The following is a 16587-nucleotide window of genomic DNA, read 5'->3' on the forward strand; positions in this document are numbered from 1 at the left end:
AATTCAAATTTTTTTCAACCGTTACAGTTTGCCTACTTTTCAAAAATTTCAAAAACCGTTATGAAAGTTGATATTTGCATTTTCGGGAAAAATATCGATTTTCCGAAAAATTTTCCGCAGATTAATCTATCTGTAAAGTTTTAAATTTTTTAATGATAACAAGAACAAAAGGAGTGTAAATAATTTTTGTATTAGCCATTAATGTTAGTTAATTGTGAATGCGGTCGAGAAGTTTTCATTTTGAGGTAAGGAAGTCCATTTCCACTTAATTTTTATGCTCACGTGTAGCATAAAAATTTTATTAAAAAATCATTATAGGATTCAAAAAATGATGACCTAGTTTCATGATTCAATAGTCAGCCTATATGGTTGTAAAAGCCTTTAATTAAAATTGAAATTGGAAGGTCTTTAGAATTTCAATTCGGAGCATTAGGGACAAAAAATCGATAATTCAACCTCCCCCCTTCATTTTCCTTTTCCTTGTGAAAGTTCTCTCTCAATTTTCTTTTCTCAGTGAAACATATCCAGTTAGTTCAGTAGGTTGAAGAAAGTGAAAATCACTGCACAAATTATTCTGTCAAGGACTGTCGGGAAGTAAAGTCTTTAATTAAGATAAATGTGTTGTATTCTGATAAGAAATCCATATATCATAATTTTATTAAAGGTTCCATGTCAAAACTTCATTCTTACCCGGGGGTCCACGGTTTAAATAATTTATTTAAATCATAGACCCCCCAAAACAATTTTTACATAAAAATCAGCATTAATTGACGCACATCTCTTATCTATTCACAGGTGATATTTATTTGTTTGTTATCGTTTATTCCATGGCCACCACGTACAGTCAGAATTCAGTGTTCACGCGACAGCACACGAATTGTGCGTAAAATAATACAAGCGAAATTGACACCAATATTCCAAAAATATAATATCGAAATTCCAATCGAGTGTCCTTTGCATCCCAAACGAGACTTATTTCTCCCGCAAGAGAATGCCAAAATTAGACATAGACCAACACAGTTTACCTGTAGCTTATGTGGCAAAAGTTTCTATGAGGAAAAATATCTCGATTTGCACTTTGATAATCGCCATAAAGGACATGTGAATCAGGCAGAGGATGCAATATGTCTAGCTGATTATTGTGATATATTAAGATGTGACGTATTGGTAACGAAAGATTCATCGATTGGAAGTATTGTTAGTAATTCAGCATCGACAGATATAGAGCTTTATAATGAGGCAACGGCACTTGCTGCGGCACGACGAGAAGTCGTCAAATCACATACTAGTAGTAATTCATTCAGACTTCCACAAAATCTTAAAGAGAAATTAAATGATCTTTTAGCAGCTACGGGACATAAAATTGAAATTCCGCAAGTGAAGGAGAAAATCCATAAAAGACGTAGAAATTTGTGCACTGGGAATATGAAAAAGTCAAAAAGTGATGGAAATGACAAGCTCACGGATAGAACTAATAATACAGATAAGGAAAATTCAAACGCAACTTGTGAGTCATCGAGCAAGTTTGGTCGACTGTCTGATTTACAAAAATTGAAAGCCAATTGCAAAAATGATGAGATTCATAAGCTCAAAACACGATGTGAGCAGCTAATCAGGACATGTATTACCGGAGCCTTAATTAAATTATCAACTGAAGATTTCAAGAATATGGAAAGTCAGTAAAGTGAAATTTTCAAGCCATACCTTAATCCTATAGAATTTATTCAACTTTTTTAGATGAGATGAATAAAGCAGTTTGCTGGTACTTGACATGTGATCGCTATTGGGAAGATACAACATCACGACCTTTTCCATTCGCATTAGTTTTCATTCTCGTAGTAGTATTATCACTTGGAATCTGTCTATGTTACTACATTATTTGGATTTTATTTGAGTAAGTTTTCTTATTTTTGGTCACTTTAATTTTTTATTTCCACAAGATCTTTTTGATATTTTTATGAGAACCTTACAATTGTTTTTACTCAGGATTTGTGAGGTTTTGGATTTATTTGAATTTTGTACAACAGTTTTTACTTTTTGAATTTTTTTAAACCGTTACAAAAAATAATTTTTGAGGCACTTTTTGAAAACGTTTTGTTTCATTTTTTTTCAGTACTGATGAAAGTACATCCTATAATTTATTAACAACACATTCAAATTATCAACAGCCATTACAATCATCAATGCACGGCAGTAACTTAATCACATCATCTTTATCCATGCCGCACGAACTTAGCAGTAATATTTATCCTCCTTCTACAAGCATAGTTCAGTCACAATCATCACAACCAATAGAGCAGATACCATATTCGGATGAATTTTCAGCGCCTCTTGTTGAACATGAACAATATATTTACGTTCAAACTTATCAGCATCAATCAGGAGATTTAAAAAAGCGATTATCTGACAGGTATGAACTGAAAATTGTATAAACCTTCACTAAACTGTCTTGGAAATTGGTGTGAACTCAAAAAAACTTTAATATCCTGACAAATTCTAGTGCTTTTCATGTTTATTCATGAGGCATTTGCATAAAAATTAGCTGTCCTGACTCCAATTGCTTCATAAAGCAAATAAAATATTTCCATAAAACGCATTCGAAACAAAAATTATGTGTTTTACATACCAGACCTATAATTTTTCATGTCACATTGTAAATAAGACTTTGTTAGAACTCATTCAAAAGAATTTGATTATAAATAGAGTATAATATATTAACCAGAGGTTGAAATTTGTGAGCTGATTTAGGTGTGAGGCTTAAAATAGAAATTTATAGCAAAAAGAAAACATTTGTATGGTTTTCTATAAAATTTTGAAAGGATATTTTATGAAACAATGTCAAATTCATTTTTCATTACCAAAACCCTACAACAAACAAATTTCAAATATTAGAAACCGTTAAAAATTTACTTTTTAAATTTGATGAAAATTCAAACTGAAAATCGATTTCCATGTAAAATTTCAACCTCTGACCTAAATGTTTAGATTAATAGCCCTTATGAATTTTAGCTACATGCCTTTTACGAATTTAATTTATATTATTTTATTAAGTGTATAAACTTCATATAATCATTTTTATTTTTATTCTTCTTTTTTTATTTTCTTCATTAAAGTTTTTACAATCGAACGTCGAGAATATAAATGGAAATCAGAGAGGAAATTCTCATTTTCATGGGTATTAATGATCTTAAAGGATGGAATATTTCGCCAAAAAAATCAATTTTACAATTATTTTTTTTTTCTTGAGCAAAAAAATTTCTACTTCTTTTTAATTTATAGAAATGCTGTATATTATGCCAAAGAATAAAAGATTATAAAAGAATTAATTTTTTTCTTTCAAAAAATAATTTAGCTTTTTTTATTATTTCATTGAATTTAGAGTTTCATAATTTTCTTTACTCATTCTCATTATTAAGCAAATCAAATGGATTAGAACTAGAAGCACCGACATTACATTCATCACTTTCGCCTTCACTATCAGCCTCATTATCCTTATCATACATGTCTCGCTTTGATGCACATTTCTTTTCAGGTTTTAAGACATAATCACTCGGCTTCTGAGCATCTTCATCTTCTGAGTATGCATCATCACTGTAAGTAGAAACAGTCTTTCCTATTGCTTGCAGTTCCTTGACTTTTTGGAGTTCTGGATGAGATTCCCAAAATGACTTGTTTTTGTGATAATTTCTAGGCTTTAATGATATTGTAATTTTTCCATCCAATGCCATTCTCAAAATTGAGTTTGCTGCTCGATATGTATCTGGTCTTGATGCCTTAGCTGTCATGTATCCTCGTTTAATTGCAAATGCTTCACATATGTCCATAGCAGACCATTCTTTGCTATTTTCTTCTGGATGTTTTAAGGTCAATAATTTTGGAAGGTCAACTCTTTCCGCTAAGAACTTAATAGATGCATATGGCTCTTTCAGTTGAGCAATCGGATAGCTTCCTAAAAGCACTTGCATGATTTTAGGTGTTTGAGAAGGAAAAACAAGGCCAGGACAATCAACAAGTCGGACATTTTCAGTCAAAAATATTGTTTGGAAATGCTTAGTATGGCCAGGTGTTCTTGAGATTGATACGACTTTCTTTCCCATTAATCCATTCAATACTGATGATTTACCAACATTTGGAAAACCGACAGTTCCAATCGTCAAAACTCCGTTCTTAAAAAGTTCATGCTCTTCAAAGTCAAAATCTTTTACTTCTTCTATAAGATTTCGTTCAACTTCCACTTCCACATCTTCGTTATCATCATCAAAATTTGATGCGGAATTTATTTCTTCTTGAATTTTGTCATGCCATTTTGATAAGTCGACTTGAGTCTTTGCGATACTGCTACATGCTTTATAAACTTCCATCGCTCCCTCACATGCCATTCTCATTCTACCTTTACGTCTTCGAATTTGCAATCCACTTTTATTTTGCGTTTGTCCTCTCAAATTATATGATGGATATGACGTAAACAGCACAACATTGATTTTATATTTTTCCTCAAAATATTTTTTCCATGCCAGCACAACAGAACTTTCAACTAAATCAATTTTATTCATCATAACGACGCAATGCTTCTTTAATTCTTCTGTAACATATTTAAATAGATAAGGCGGAAAGAGAAACGTTGGATATCTTGCATCAATAATGATAAGCAGAATGTCACTTAATTCAATTACTCTCCACAATTGTCTCCATGTTTCAATATTTAATTCAAAGCAACTCAAATGTTTTAGATCATCGTAGTGCTTTTTCTCGAGATTTGTGACATATTTAAAGAAATATCGTTCTTCATTTGCTAAAAGCACTTCCTTTTTCATTTTATAATCCCATGATGGACGTTTCGGCATATCAAAATCATCAAATGCAATGTCATGTACTTCCAGTTCTTCATCTCTTACATAAGTTAATGGCTTTCGGGCCAATTCTCGAAGTTCCTTGATTTCTTTTGGCGTTTCGGCATGAAACTGTAAGACATATCTGTTAGTTTTGCCTCTTAAATCTTTTATCGGCTGGACATGAATTTTATGAATCCTATCAGCTAATGTTGAATTCTCGCTTATTTCACTCGATGTATCTGAATCTTCTTGAACTTTCCGGATGAGATTGATTGGCAAAGCTGTATGCAATACATTAAATTTCATAATATTGAAAAATAGCTTGAAATTGACATTAACTTACATTGATTTTGTCTTTTAACAATCAACTGTTGCTTCTTCTGCTTTCCAGAGAACGGTATTTTTCTCCTACCTTGCGGCATCCTCTAGAAAACTTAAATAATTTAATTTATTTCAAATCTGATCTTTCTTTGTGGAAACTGGTGAAAACATTGAGAATTTGAATCTGAAACGACCGTTATGTTATTTTAATAACGAAGATTGCTGGGAATGTGAAATTTATGCCAATAATCAATGGAAATTAGAGTTTATTGGCCTTTTTATAAACAATTTGGAGCTATTGTAAGTTTTTCCAGGTTTAAACTACGCTATAGTCATCATCAACTAAAGATTGGTACTTAATGTTTAGTAAACAATCATAGTTCCTTATGCGAAAATTGTACAAAAAATGGGTATGAGCATAATAATATTGAATATATTAATCTATATGATCTGTACACATTCTTATTTCAGGCTTTATGTTTCAGATGCTGACAATATGTCTAAAAATACTCTAATTAATTCTAAATTTAGTTTAACAACTTCAAAAATTATTTGACAGTTGAGAACTAACGAATCTAACACGTGGTTGTTAGACTTTGATGAACTGCCTTCACTTACTTTATTGATGAAATCATAAAATACACATCTAAATTGGGGTAATAAAATATTATTAATCATTTGATAGTCGAGACTTTATACGCGATTTATTCAATTTTCCGAACATAATTCATTTAATTGCATGAATAATTGGACGCATATCAACCCTTTACTGACTGCTGACAAGGCTTTTTGATTTTCCATTTGATTAAATTTTCCGTCGGCAAATACGTTGTTGCTCGCATCAAAAGTGGATGTTTTATTCGTCGCAGCCATTTCTCGACTTCTATTTCGTCATCACGTGTAAACGAATCCTTTCTTAGGATTACATTCTGCCTGTAATATTCATTTCTGAGGCATAATATATGGATATCAACTTCTTCTTTTATGCTGAAATCTAAAAATATTATCCATCATATATGAATGAGTTGTAGTCGATAATTTAATATTACCGCAATTTGAGCATGAAATTGTAGATATGTGGAAATTTGCCTCAAGTGCTCTTGTAAAGTTGTTCCTTGTAGTTCCGGATTTTATGATGTTATTTGAGATATTTAAATGAAATAGATTCTTCGACGTGGATATTATTTTATTAAGTTCCTCCAATGCAATTCCATATGATGTGCATGTAAATCCTTCACATGTGGATATATCCAAATCAACAACATTATCTTTATGTGCTATACAGTTCATAATAAATTCGAGACCATCATGCAATATTGGATTCATTGATAAATTCAATTTCTGTAAAATGCCATTAAAATGTTCGATTCCGATAGAAAATTGGCGACAAAAGTCAGAACTTAAAGCATTATCCCTCAAATTGAGTTCTGTCAATGACATGTTTTTCGATAAGTACGATGCAAAAATAGCACCAGATTCTTTTGATGATATATTGCATTGTGTTAATGTCAGTGCCTTTAAACCTCGCAATTTTTCAATCGATGATAACAAATGGAATATTTTTTCATGTTCTTCTAAGTCTGTTTTGGTTATTTCCAATGTTTCTAGGTGAATAAAACTTTCCAAACTTTTTGAAAAATTTTCAATGTCGTGGACTGAGACTTGAAAAAATCTCCGCTCGTAGGATTCATATGATATTTTAGGATCGAAGGTGATTGCGATACTTTTGAGATTTTTAAGGTTTTTCAGGAATTCTAAGGATATGTGAGCAACTTCGTCATTTTTGTAAGTCTTTGAGAATAATCTAGGATTAAACTCATTTGCTAGCTTCCTCTCGTCCATGTTGACTTTACGGATGGTAAGGTTTTCGATGAATTTTGAGCATTTTTTTGTGATGTCATCTTTAAATGCTGAGACTGCTGGCAAATCAGATTCATAAAATGAAAGATTTTCAACATATTCTGAAAAGTATAATTCAATTCCTATTTTCTTCCAATTAGTGGCTGGATCTTTGAAACATTTGATCCATCTTACTTGATCTTTAATTTTTGATTCTACAACCCGTTTCCAATAAACTTCATTCTAAGGAAAGCAAGCAAATTCAAAATTTTCTTATTAAAATGTTTCAAAACCATACAAATTATTTTTCTTTTGAATCTGTTGTAGAGCTCTAAAGCCAAAAATTCAAAAATTTGAACTTTCAACGGTTAAATTTTTCTGATTTGGTTCAAAAAAACTCGATAAGCTACAGATACTCAATAAAATCATAGTAATATTTACATCAAGATCGAATAAATCAGACAGCGGTATGTTCAGCTCCATCAATCGCCCAAACAAGTTGTAATCATGACAGAAAATCCTTTCATCAATCTTGCCGGATTTATAGTCCTGTGCCAGAGAACTGAGAGCCATCATAGATAGTGACTCAATGAAATTCAACCCTTTAACTTCAATCTCAGTCCACCATTTTATTTGATTATCATTTATTACACTTTTATACTTATTATCGTCATCATCCTCATCATAATCATCATGTTTTGCGTTATCAGTAGTAATATTATTGAATTGAATGATATTTTTATTTGCATTCCAATTGAAATCCCTCCTCCAATCAATCAATTCACAATAAATATTTCGGTTGTCTTCACTCTCCAAATTATCAGTTTCCCATGACGTTTCGAACGCACGAAAAGCATTTTTGATATTTGTAGGGAAGTAATACTGAAAATTTTCAGAAAGTACTTTGGCTTTGATAGTTTTCATAATTAGACGTGAAATTTGAACTGAGAAAAAAATTTAAAACAAAAAAAGTCAAAGATATCTTTGAAAAAAAAATTAATTAATCAGTTTTTGAATTTATTAATCAGTGAAGTTGAATAAATTAAACAGTTTAAAGTTGGTCAAGTAAAACTTCAGTTGAAGCCGTCGCAATGTATTCAGGAACAAGGATGTCTTCACGGGTAAATTTACCTTTTAGTTCTGTAATGTTAAACGTATGATACACATTTAAAAAAATTGTTCCTTTTTTTTCTAACGAAATACTAAAAATGAAATATATTAAGGTATATGACTCACTATGGTTACGACTAATATTTTATCGATGTAATTCGAGGCGTGGAAAAATCTTTTTTCTTTTTATCGCGAAACAAGAAAAGTGCCATCAAAAATTATTTTAAAGCCAATTATTTCTTCTAATACATTAATAATATTATCGTTGTGTGCTTGGCATCGTGCCATAAATAATCCTTTATAGCCAAAAAAATGCCATTCTTTAAACAGTTGAAGCGAACTTTGCACGTAAGTTGGGTCGGTTGAACGTTTTCCTTATCAACATAAAACAGACGCTAATCTCTTACTATTCTGCCTATTTCTATCCTTTTTACTATTAATTACTTCTCTCTTCCTACTAAAGTTTTGGTTTTTACTTCTGAATGAAATTTTACAATTAAAAGAGAAATCGCAAGGAAACGCGGATATCCTCAGAACTTTTTTGCGCTGTTTTATAACGTTTATAGTGATTATGTAACAAAATCCAATGTGATTGCTGTGGATTTTTGCTTTGTTTACTCTCTTTACAACGTTGCACTTTCAATTTTAGTGCTACATAAAGCAACGAACTTATCACGATCAAGACACACATAAACGAAGCTTTTAGCGAGCTTAATTGCAGGTTATTTTAAAAGCTTTTTTTGTTTTATATACCATTATAAGCATAAATACATATACTTAGTACTCAACATTAATGGGGAAAATTTTTTATCGTTTTTTGCATGAAGTTTTATTAACTTAACATCATGTTTGACATAAATCATAAGCTCGTCCCACTCAAGTTTTTAAATGTATTATTTTTATAACAAGCATTGAGGTAGGATTGAAATGTTTACTGAAATTTATATCTTCATTAAATTTTGAAATTTATTAATCACATCAAGTCTACTAGATTTTTGTAAGGATGAGTCGACTTCCTATAAAATTCAAGTCGACTTTAAGCTCTGGTTTTCGATAACCTTGAAAATAATTATTTTAAGGAATTATGATCAAATAAGAATACCACATGATTTGCCATTAAAGGAGAGAAGAAGTTGTTCCTTAAGTACTCAAATTAATGAATCTTCTCACTCAATAGATATGATTTGAACAATCCTTTAGAAAATTTTATAACTCTTGAAATGTCTATTTGATGAAATATAATATCATCTTATTTCATCAAATAGACAATTAATTCTCAATTTTAGAATTTTACAGTGAAGTTTTATAATTATTATATTTGAAAGTATTGAGTGGACAGGTATGTAAAGTTCTAGGGACGAATAATTGCATCTAGACAATATGATAATTACACAAGGGCCCAAAACTGATTAATCACATTATTATCAATTTTAATCCATCCTTGGTCGTCCTTAGAACAAAGCATACGTTACGGGATGTTTAAATATGTTTATGTCTTTATTAATATGGGGATAAGTCAAAGCTCGAAGATAACATACTCCATAAATATTTTTGTTAACTTCGAACTCTGTTATGTAGGAAGCAATGAAATTGTAAGCACTTTACTTTTGAGTACAATGATGAAATTGCACCAATATTTAACATCCACGAAATAGCTCAAATTGTAAATGTTGACTTTCCTGTGCAGAACAAGCTACGATTAATCGACTTTATGTATAATTATAAACTAGACACTTCATGGCTACTCAAATGTCAAGTTTATAATTAGAAATGCAGTCAATTTATTGCAGCCTATTTCACTCAGTAATAATTTGATAAATTAGTTTTACTTCACATAAATGCATCGTCCTTTTCAATTATATACAAGCTACTTAATGAAGGTTTTTAATCCGGAAACTATTGTTTAACTGCAGTTCCACTACACTTGTTATAATTAGCTTTTATGAAAATATAAACTCTCCACTTTTAAGTACAGTCAGTCGTCTTGATAGTCACAAATGAAATGAAATGAAATGTTTTAAGCGATTTTTTTCATTTTCCATAAAGTGAGCGAGAATGATGAAAAATCACATTAATGTTAAAAAAATGTAAGAATGTTAAAAGACAATAAAATTTTGTCATAAAAATTAATTTAATCACGATAATGTGCACGGAAGGAAAACATTTTTTATGTAATTAAACTTGCTCTTAAAACAGTTTATAGCTTTTGCATGCTGAATAACAAGGAATAATGGAAAGATATGCATATATGCAAATTACCTTATGTTCTCGATGAGCTCAAGTAATCGACTAATTAGAAATAATAAAAAGTTGGAAGTAAAGGAATGGAAAATTATTTTTTTATGAGTGAAAAGCTTTGCGTTTTCATTTCAAATTTCTCAATGTAAATTTATTATGGTAAATTTTATCTATTCTACCCATCAATTTCTTCTCTACATACTTTCTCGTCTATGGCTTTTATAGACTACTGCATGCTTTCTTGTTTTTTTATATATTTTCCGATAATAAAAACAAGAAACAAATAGTTCTCGATATCATAAAGCAATTTTTATTCTTCCCCTACATATTTTTGAGTCGTATTGCGATTCTCGAAGTAGCTTCACTGCATTCTACAATTGTGAGAAACAGTAAAACGGAATTTTTATTGTCTGATTAATTGCTACTAATTGAGTGATTTATATTCAAACAAAAATAAACTATAATTTTTCATTAATTCAATAAAAACAAAACAAGACCAAGAAAAAAGAAGAAAAAGATTTTCCGATTTGCACGATGTTCATAAAAATGTCATGGGACAAGCTATTGGTGGGTAGATGGAATCATTTTCTTTTTCAAACAAATTTACCTTCAATTGGCTTTTGTCTGCTTGATTTTATGGTTGAGTGTGTACATTTGCTGTGAAAGTTAAGTAAATCAGCGGATATTGTGAATTAATTTTTGTACTAGACGGGATACCACGTTGAGGTATGGTCACGGATGTTTTTGTTTTGATTTGGATAACTTTTTGCACAAATCACTTGGATTGTTTTTAAATTTTTATTGTTGTTGTGCTAATTAATGAGCTATAAACTTAAAGAATCATTAAAGTTTATTTATGGATTTTAAATTTTTATGAGGTTATTAAAACTTATGTGAAATTACTTGATTTTATCTAATCAGTGTCTGGCATATCTTATGTTTATCGGTACTTACGTTATCTTAAGACTATAAACCTAACTTTTTTTGAGTGATTTTGATGTTTAAAATTTGAATTTTTGTGTCTTTTTTACAAAATTCAAAACTTGTTTATTTTTTCTAAATTTAAGTATTTTCACAAATATTCGCTTGTTAAATCATTAAACTTATGTATATCTTCTGTATCTTTTGATACATTTGATAATAGAACATTAAACTCCACCAATTTATATAATGAATTTTAAGTTCAAACACATTTTTTACAAGATAAAAAGAAAATAAAACTAATAAATGATATCTAATTAAAAGGTTTGGCAGGAACTGCTTCAAAGTTTTAATAAAAATTCAAAACTTTTTCAATAAATAACAAACAAAGTAATAAATTTCATTTCACGAGAACTATACTACTGCTTCTAAATTTCAACTTTTACCCATAAAACATACACCAATTGTACTGTATATACCTCTCAGTACCACTGGAACCACACAAAAAAAACTTTTCAAAGATTTTGTTTAATTATCAACTAAAACGCGATACTTTTCGTCTGTAACCCACAAAGGCTATAGTGAATTAACTAGAAGACTTCTTTATTAAAATAAAATTGGCAAAATCAGTTTTACTTTGACATTATGAGTGTAAAGTTTGCGAGTGTACTGGCTTCAATATCAAATGTAAAGGACTAGTGGAACTGCTTACAGTTTAATAACTTATTTAAAGTTTAAATGACTATGATGAATATCTTTTTTTTTGTACATTCACATATGAAGCTTTTATTTTGATTAAAATGAAGAAAAAGTTTATCCTCATTTTCTGTATGTTTTGATTGCGGAAAAAAAGGAACTTCCTGACTTTTCCCTGTGTCGTTAAAATCATGGTACGCGATATTAAACAATGATAATCACGACAAGAAAATTTTTTTTCCGAAAAAAAAAAAAATAAACTCCTTTCCAGCCTTTTGCACGAAATAATAATGATTTAAATGAATAAAGAGGAAGTATGCGCGTTTTTATCCTCAAAATAGGATTAAAATGATGATTGCACGGTTTAACAGAAATTTTCTACGCTATAATGCGTTTACGGATTCGTTTTGTCTGTCATTTAATGAAAAAAGTCATTCTAGTTTCACGTTTACGGTAGTGCGTACCTATTTGAGCCGTTTCTATTATTTCATAACTGTTAAATAAGTAAGAATTTATAGATATGCTCAATGTTATAATTTTCTAATTAAAGTGCGATTTTATTAATAAATGTATTCAAACCTATTAATAGAAATTTTTGTGCCAATATTTTCGACACAATCTTCAAGTGATCAGATACATTGTTTCAATATTTTAGGAGTCATTTGGATATTACGTTATAACTAAAAGTAGGCTTTAAACTTCCATTTAACCCACTTCAAGAGAATCCCAATCCTTTCTACAAGTTTTACTTAGATGCTGACTCAATTCATCACTCACCTTTTGCTTTTCCTTTAGATGTTTTCTTCTTGAGTATTCAAACTAGAATGAATCTTTTTTACGAAAATTCCTCGTTTTATACTACAAAGTTCCCGCTTAAAATTCCTGTAGTTCAAACTTTGAACTTCACTTTAAATTTTGAACATTCGTTACTTTTCAAATTCTAAGAATTTATTGTAAACACTAACACTATGAACTACATGTGACAAATGATCCCCCTTCCTTAAGTACAGACCATCACAATATCCAATAACTTAAGTGTTAAAAATTCAAGTACATATATCCGAAAATAGAAACAATATTTTTGTAAGCTTTCGGAAGTAAACGAAAGTAGTAAACAAAGGAATGGATCATTGTATGAGCTTTTCAAAGGCGTTTCATTCATGCAATTGTAATGACTGTATCCTGTGCTCTTCCGCTATTTATGTGTGTGTATGTGTATATGTATGAATGAAGAATAAATAAAACTTTTACTAAGGAGTCATTGACCAGTGATGTCTATGGGGGGGCAGGGGTTATTTTTGAGCTGTTAAATCTTGTCTATTTGTGCATCTCATAGAGTGTTATATTGTAGCAACTTCCAACCAACCCCTCCCCATCAAAATTGGATATTATAAGTGAATGACCCCTAACCCCATCCAGTTATTTTAATATTTTATGTTCATTTTTTTTTATTTTTATTTATCGCTCATTGAATGTAGCCTTGCTATCACGACATAAAATTGTATTTTGTTTTTTGTGCAATTTTCATTCTCTGTTATTTTGTGGTTCTCTTAGTGGCACAATAAACCAAATAAGATTTTTATATTTCACTGCGAAATGTTTCGATAATTACTCCGTACTCATCAGTTATACTTCAAAATTTGTACTGTAAGGATAGGAAAAAGAGGAATTGAGCATGGCTGAGAACATAGCCAAAAGTCTTAAAGTTCCATCGAGATCAAACTCGATAATCTCGTCGATTGATAGACGAAATTATAATGAGATAAATGACAGTGATCAAGGCACACTGGATGATGTCAGTGATCAAAGTTTTGATGATGAAGTTAGTGAATATGATGAGATCACGAAAGAAAGACGCGTATCTTTCAAAGTTGGTGCCATTACAGCTGATCTTGAATACTTTTTTACATTCCCTTTTCTAATTCTTTTCTAACTCTATACTGCACATACCTTAACTTTTTTCTTCTTCCAAGATTCTTTTTTCCACTTTTTACACGCAACAGACTTTCCTCAAAGTTTTTTCTATGAACAGGAACTAAAAAATTATAAATTTTTTCTCTGTACTCAATTTTGTTTAGCAAATTCGCGCCTCTTCATTTGTAAGGGGTGGAATTGGCGGTGACGGAGACGAAGACAGTTGGCGTACACGACAACTTATAAAGCCAGAAGATCAAATGGATTTAACGGAATCAGAACTATGTGAAGAGATTCCAAAAGTTTTGTCATGCGAGAATCGAAATGTTCCACATAATTTAGTCATCTATAGTTTCCGTGAGGGTGGATATATTCCCGTTCCAAGATCAACAAATGTTGTTACGATTTTTGAGCATGAAGGAACAGCTTTACATATTGAAAGTTCTGAAGCAAAAGCTCAGATTGCTGATGAAAGAGGTATGGATTGTGCTTAACTAATTCTCCTTAATTTTAATGCTTACTTATTATCTACAGACAGAGGAATCGTACAAATTGATCCACGAATTAGTGACCTAAAATCTGGATCTCAAACAGGCACGACAACACCTGATCTAGACCGTAATGCTGATGGAGATGCTGATGGCGAGAATGAGGAAGAAGCAGGTTCCGAGGCAGGCGGTGAAGTTGATGCAGAAGGTGAAGAAGAACAAAAGGAAACACAAACGGCAGTATCGTCAGCTGGTCCAAAGAAGAAGTTAACAAATCAATTTAACTTTTGTGAACGAGCAGCATTAACATACAATAGTCCATCACGATCGGTTGAAACGCAAACAGTTCCACCACCCCGTTCATCATTCAGTGCAAATGTCGTACAATGGCATATTTATGATTCATACAATGATGATTATGAGCGTCAAAAACGCGAAAAAGAAAAAGAAATGCTAAAGGAAAAGAAGCCAGGCTTGCAAAAACATGCTGAAATGAAACGAGGCGATGCAAAAACAAAAGCTGCAGAAGAATTTAATCGTAAATACTTTCAAAAAGCTCAAGTACTTGAACGTATGGTTAATCAGAATATATTCGATGAAATTGCTCACGGTTCGTATAAACTTGTTCCTTATATCTGAAATTATATTTAGTTTAACCTACTTTTGTCATGTAGATTATCGTTATTGGGAAGATCCGTCGGATGAATATCGCGAAGACGATGGAACTTTATTGCCATTATGGAAATTCACATATGATAAATGCAAGAAAATGAGTGTAACTGACATATGCTTAAATACATACTACTACGATTTGTTTGCTGTCTGTTTCGGTTCGTTTGACTTTATCAAGCAAGTCACTGAAGGATATGTGTGCTTATTTTCCATAAAAAATCCATCTTTTCCTGAGTATCGCAGTAAGTATGAATTTTGACTGATATAACATTTAGAATCATGTACTGACTACATGCCATGTGCTGTGGTGAATAAGAAAACAATACAACAGTAGGATCGAAACTGTTTTGCGGTTTTCAACTAAAATTGTAAACAAACTAATTTTACTTCTTATTTCTTAGTTACAACCGAGTCAGGAGCAATGTGCTGCGATATCCACAAGAAATATCCATACTTAATTGTTATCGGACAGTATGATGGAAATGTCTGCGTCTATAATTTACAAGACGGAACGAAAGATCCTGTTTATGTCTCGCAAGGTGTAAATGGAAAGCATTCTGAAGCTATTTGGGAAGTTAAATGGGGCGAAGACATGCAAGATGGAGAAATAAATTTTTACTCATTATCATCGGATGGACGGGTTTTTAATTGGGTCTTGATGCAAAATAAATTAACTTTAACCACGATCATTACGTTGTATTTGGACGTAAATCCTGTAAGCGGACCCGACGGTACAACTATTAAATTAAAAGCTAGTGGAACGTGTATGGTCTTTCATCCTACAAACAAAGAAATCTTCCAAGTTGGAACTGAAGATGGTTTGATATTCAAATGCAGTACAGCATATAGTTCCAAATATTTGATGATATATCAGGCTCATTACTTGTCAGTTCATCGAATGGATTTTAACAAATTTAATTCAAATATCTTCATTTCGTGCAGCGGTGATTGGCGTGTCAAGATATGGGAAGACATGAGAAGTGATCCTTTATTTATATTTGACTTGGGTGCCAGTGTTGGTGATGTTAAATGGGCACCATATTCATCAACAGTGTTTGCTGCTGTCACGACAGAAGGACGAGTTTTTGTGTTTGATTTAAATGTTAATAAATATAAAGCAATTTGTACACAGCAAGTCGTTCCACGCAAGAAGAATAAATTGACACGAATTGTTTTCAACAATAAACTGCCATTCATTATTGTTGGAGATGACAAAGGAACTAGTATAACTATGAAATTGTCACCAAATCTTCGACTTCCATGTAAACCACCAAAGAAGCAGCAATGGCTTGATCAATATACCTTACAAATCATGAAATTAGAACGGTTGCTGTCATTAGTAAGAGAACTGCCTGATGGCGTTGAGGCAACACAAGAAGACGTACAAACTGAAGTTGGATCAAACTAAATAAATTAAATAAAAGTTCACATAAAGCATTTATTTTCCTATAAATAAAAGACATAAAGCATGTATAGAGATTCACAAATTTTTATTGTTGTATAGATATTTTTTGATCCTTATTATTAAAATCACAAAGAAACAACTGTAGAATAAC

At 31.2% G+C, this 16587-nt stretch overlaps 3 protein-coding genes and 1 long non-coding RNA gene across 4 annotated transcripts; 2 read left to right on the forward strand and 2 right to left on the reverse strand.

Annotated features, from left to right (window-relative positions):
• Window positions 1-110: 110 nt before the first annotated feature.
• On the forward strand, window positions 111-3347 carry LOC139087006 (uncharacterized). The gene is made up of 5 exons (XM_070635694.1): window positions 111-245; window positions 796-1675; window positions 1738-1894; window positions 2114-2410; window positions 3114-3347. The coding sequence occupies exons 1-5, from the start codon at window positions 219-221 to the stop codon at window positions 3139-3141; spliced, it is 1389 nt and encodes a 462-aa protein (XP_070491795.1). The 5' UTR covers window positions 111-218; the 3' UTR covers window positions 3142-3347.
• Window positions 3165-5336, reverse strand: Ns4 (Nucleostemin 4). The gene is made up of 2 exons (XM_070635692.1): window positions 5176-5336; window positions 3165-5113 (listed from the first exon to the last, which is right to left on the reverse strand). The coding sequence occupies exons 1-2, from the start codon at window positions 5252-5254 to the stop codon at window positions 3396-3398; spliced, it is 1797 nt and encodes a 598-aa protein (XP_070491793.1). The 5' UTR covers window positions 5255-5336; the 3' UTR covers window positions 3165-3395.
• Window positions 5337-7544: 2208 nt separating this feature from the next.
• On the reverse strand, window positions 7545-10086 carry LOC139087023 (uncharacterized). Its single transcript, XR_011544093.1, has 3 exons — window positions 9932-10086; window positions 8229-8580; window positions 7545-8132 (listed from the first exon to the last, which is right to left on the reverse strand). It is a non-coding gene; the product is annotated as an uncharacterized lncRNA (long non-coding RNA).
• A 3546-nt stretch (window positions 10087-13632) lies between these two features.
• On the forward strand, window positions 13633-16575 carry LOC139086917 (dynein intermediate chain 2, ciliary). Its single transcript, XM_070635551.1, has 5 exons — window positions 13633-13827; window positions 14036-14348; window positions 14406-14969; window positions 15034-15273; window positions 15433-16575. Exons 1-5 carry the CDS (start codon window positions 13633-13635, stop codon window positions 16437-16439), a joined length of 2319 nt encoding a protein of 772 aa, XP_070491652.1. The 3' UTR covers window positions 16440-16575.
• The last annotated feature ends 12 nt before the right edge of the window (window positions 16576-16587 follow it).

The sequence above is a fragment of the Chironomus tepperi genome, unplaced genomic scaffold (genome assembly GCF_022539635.2).
Source record: "Chironomus tepperi strain 1889 unplaced genomic scaffold, CSIRO-AGI_Ctep_v1 contig_93, whole genome shotgun sequence".
Lineage (NCBI taxonomy): Eukaryota > Metazoa > Arthropoda > Insecta > Diptera > Chironomidae > Chironomus > Chironomus tepperi.

What these genes read in the sequence shown, in the direction of transcription:
- LOC139087006 (XM_070635694.1), top strand. Translation starts at nt 219, where the DNA reads ATGCGGTCGAGAAGTTTTCATTTTGAG. An exon ending in ATTATTTGGATTTTATTTGA is followed by an intron (nt 1,895 to 2,113) that starts GTAAGTTTTCTT and finishes ATTTTTTTTCAG; the next exon opens with TACTGATGAAAGTACATCCT. An exon ending in AAAAAGCGATTATCTGACAG is followed by an intron (nt 2,411 to 3,113) that starts GTATGAACTGAA and finishes TCTTCATTAAAG; the next exon opens with TTTTTACAATCGAACGTCGA.
- LOC139086917 (XM_070635551.1), top strand. Translation starts at nt 13,633, where the DNA reads ATGGCTGAGAACATAGCCAAAAGTCTTAAAGTTCCATCGAGATCAAAC. An exon ending in AAAGACGCGTATCTTTCAAA is followed by an intron (nt 13,828 to 14,035) that starts GTTGGTGCCATT and finishes AATTTTGTTTAG; the next exon opens with CAAATTCGCGCCTCTTCATT. An exon ending in ATTCGATGAAATTGCTCACG is followed by an intron (nt 14,970 to 15,033) that starts GTTCGTATAAAC and finishes TTTGTCATGTAG; the next exon opens with ATTATCGTTATTGGGAAGAT.
- Ns4 (XM_070635692.1), bottom strand. Translation starts at nt 5,254, where the DNA reads ATGCCGCAAGGTAGGAGAAAAATACCGTTCTCTGGAAAGCAGAAGAAG. An exon ending in TGTTAAAAGACAAAATCAAT is followed by an intron (nt 5,114 to 5,175) that starts GTAAGTTAATGT and finishes TATTGCATACAG; the next exon opens with CTTTGCCAATCAATCTCATC.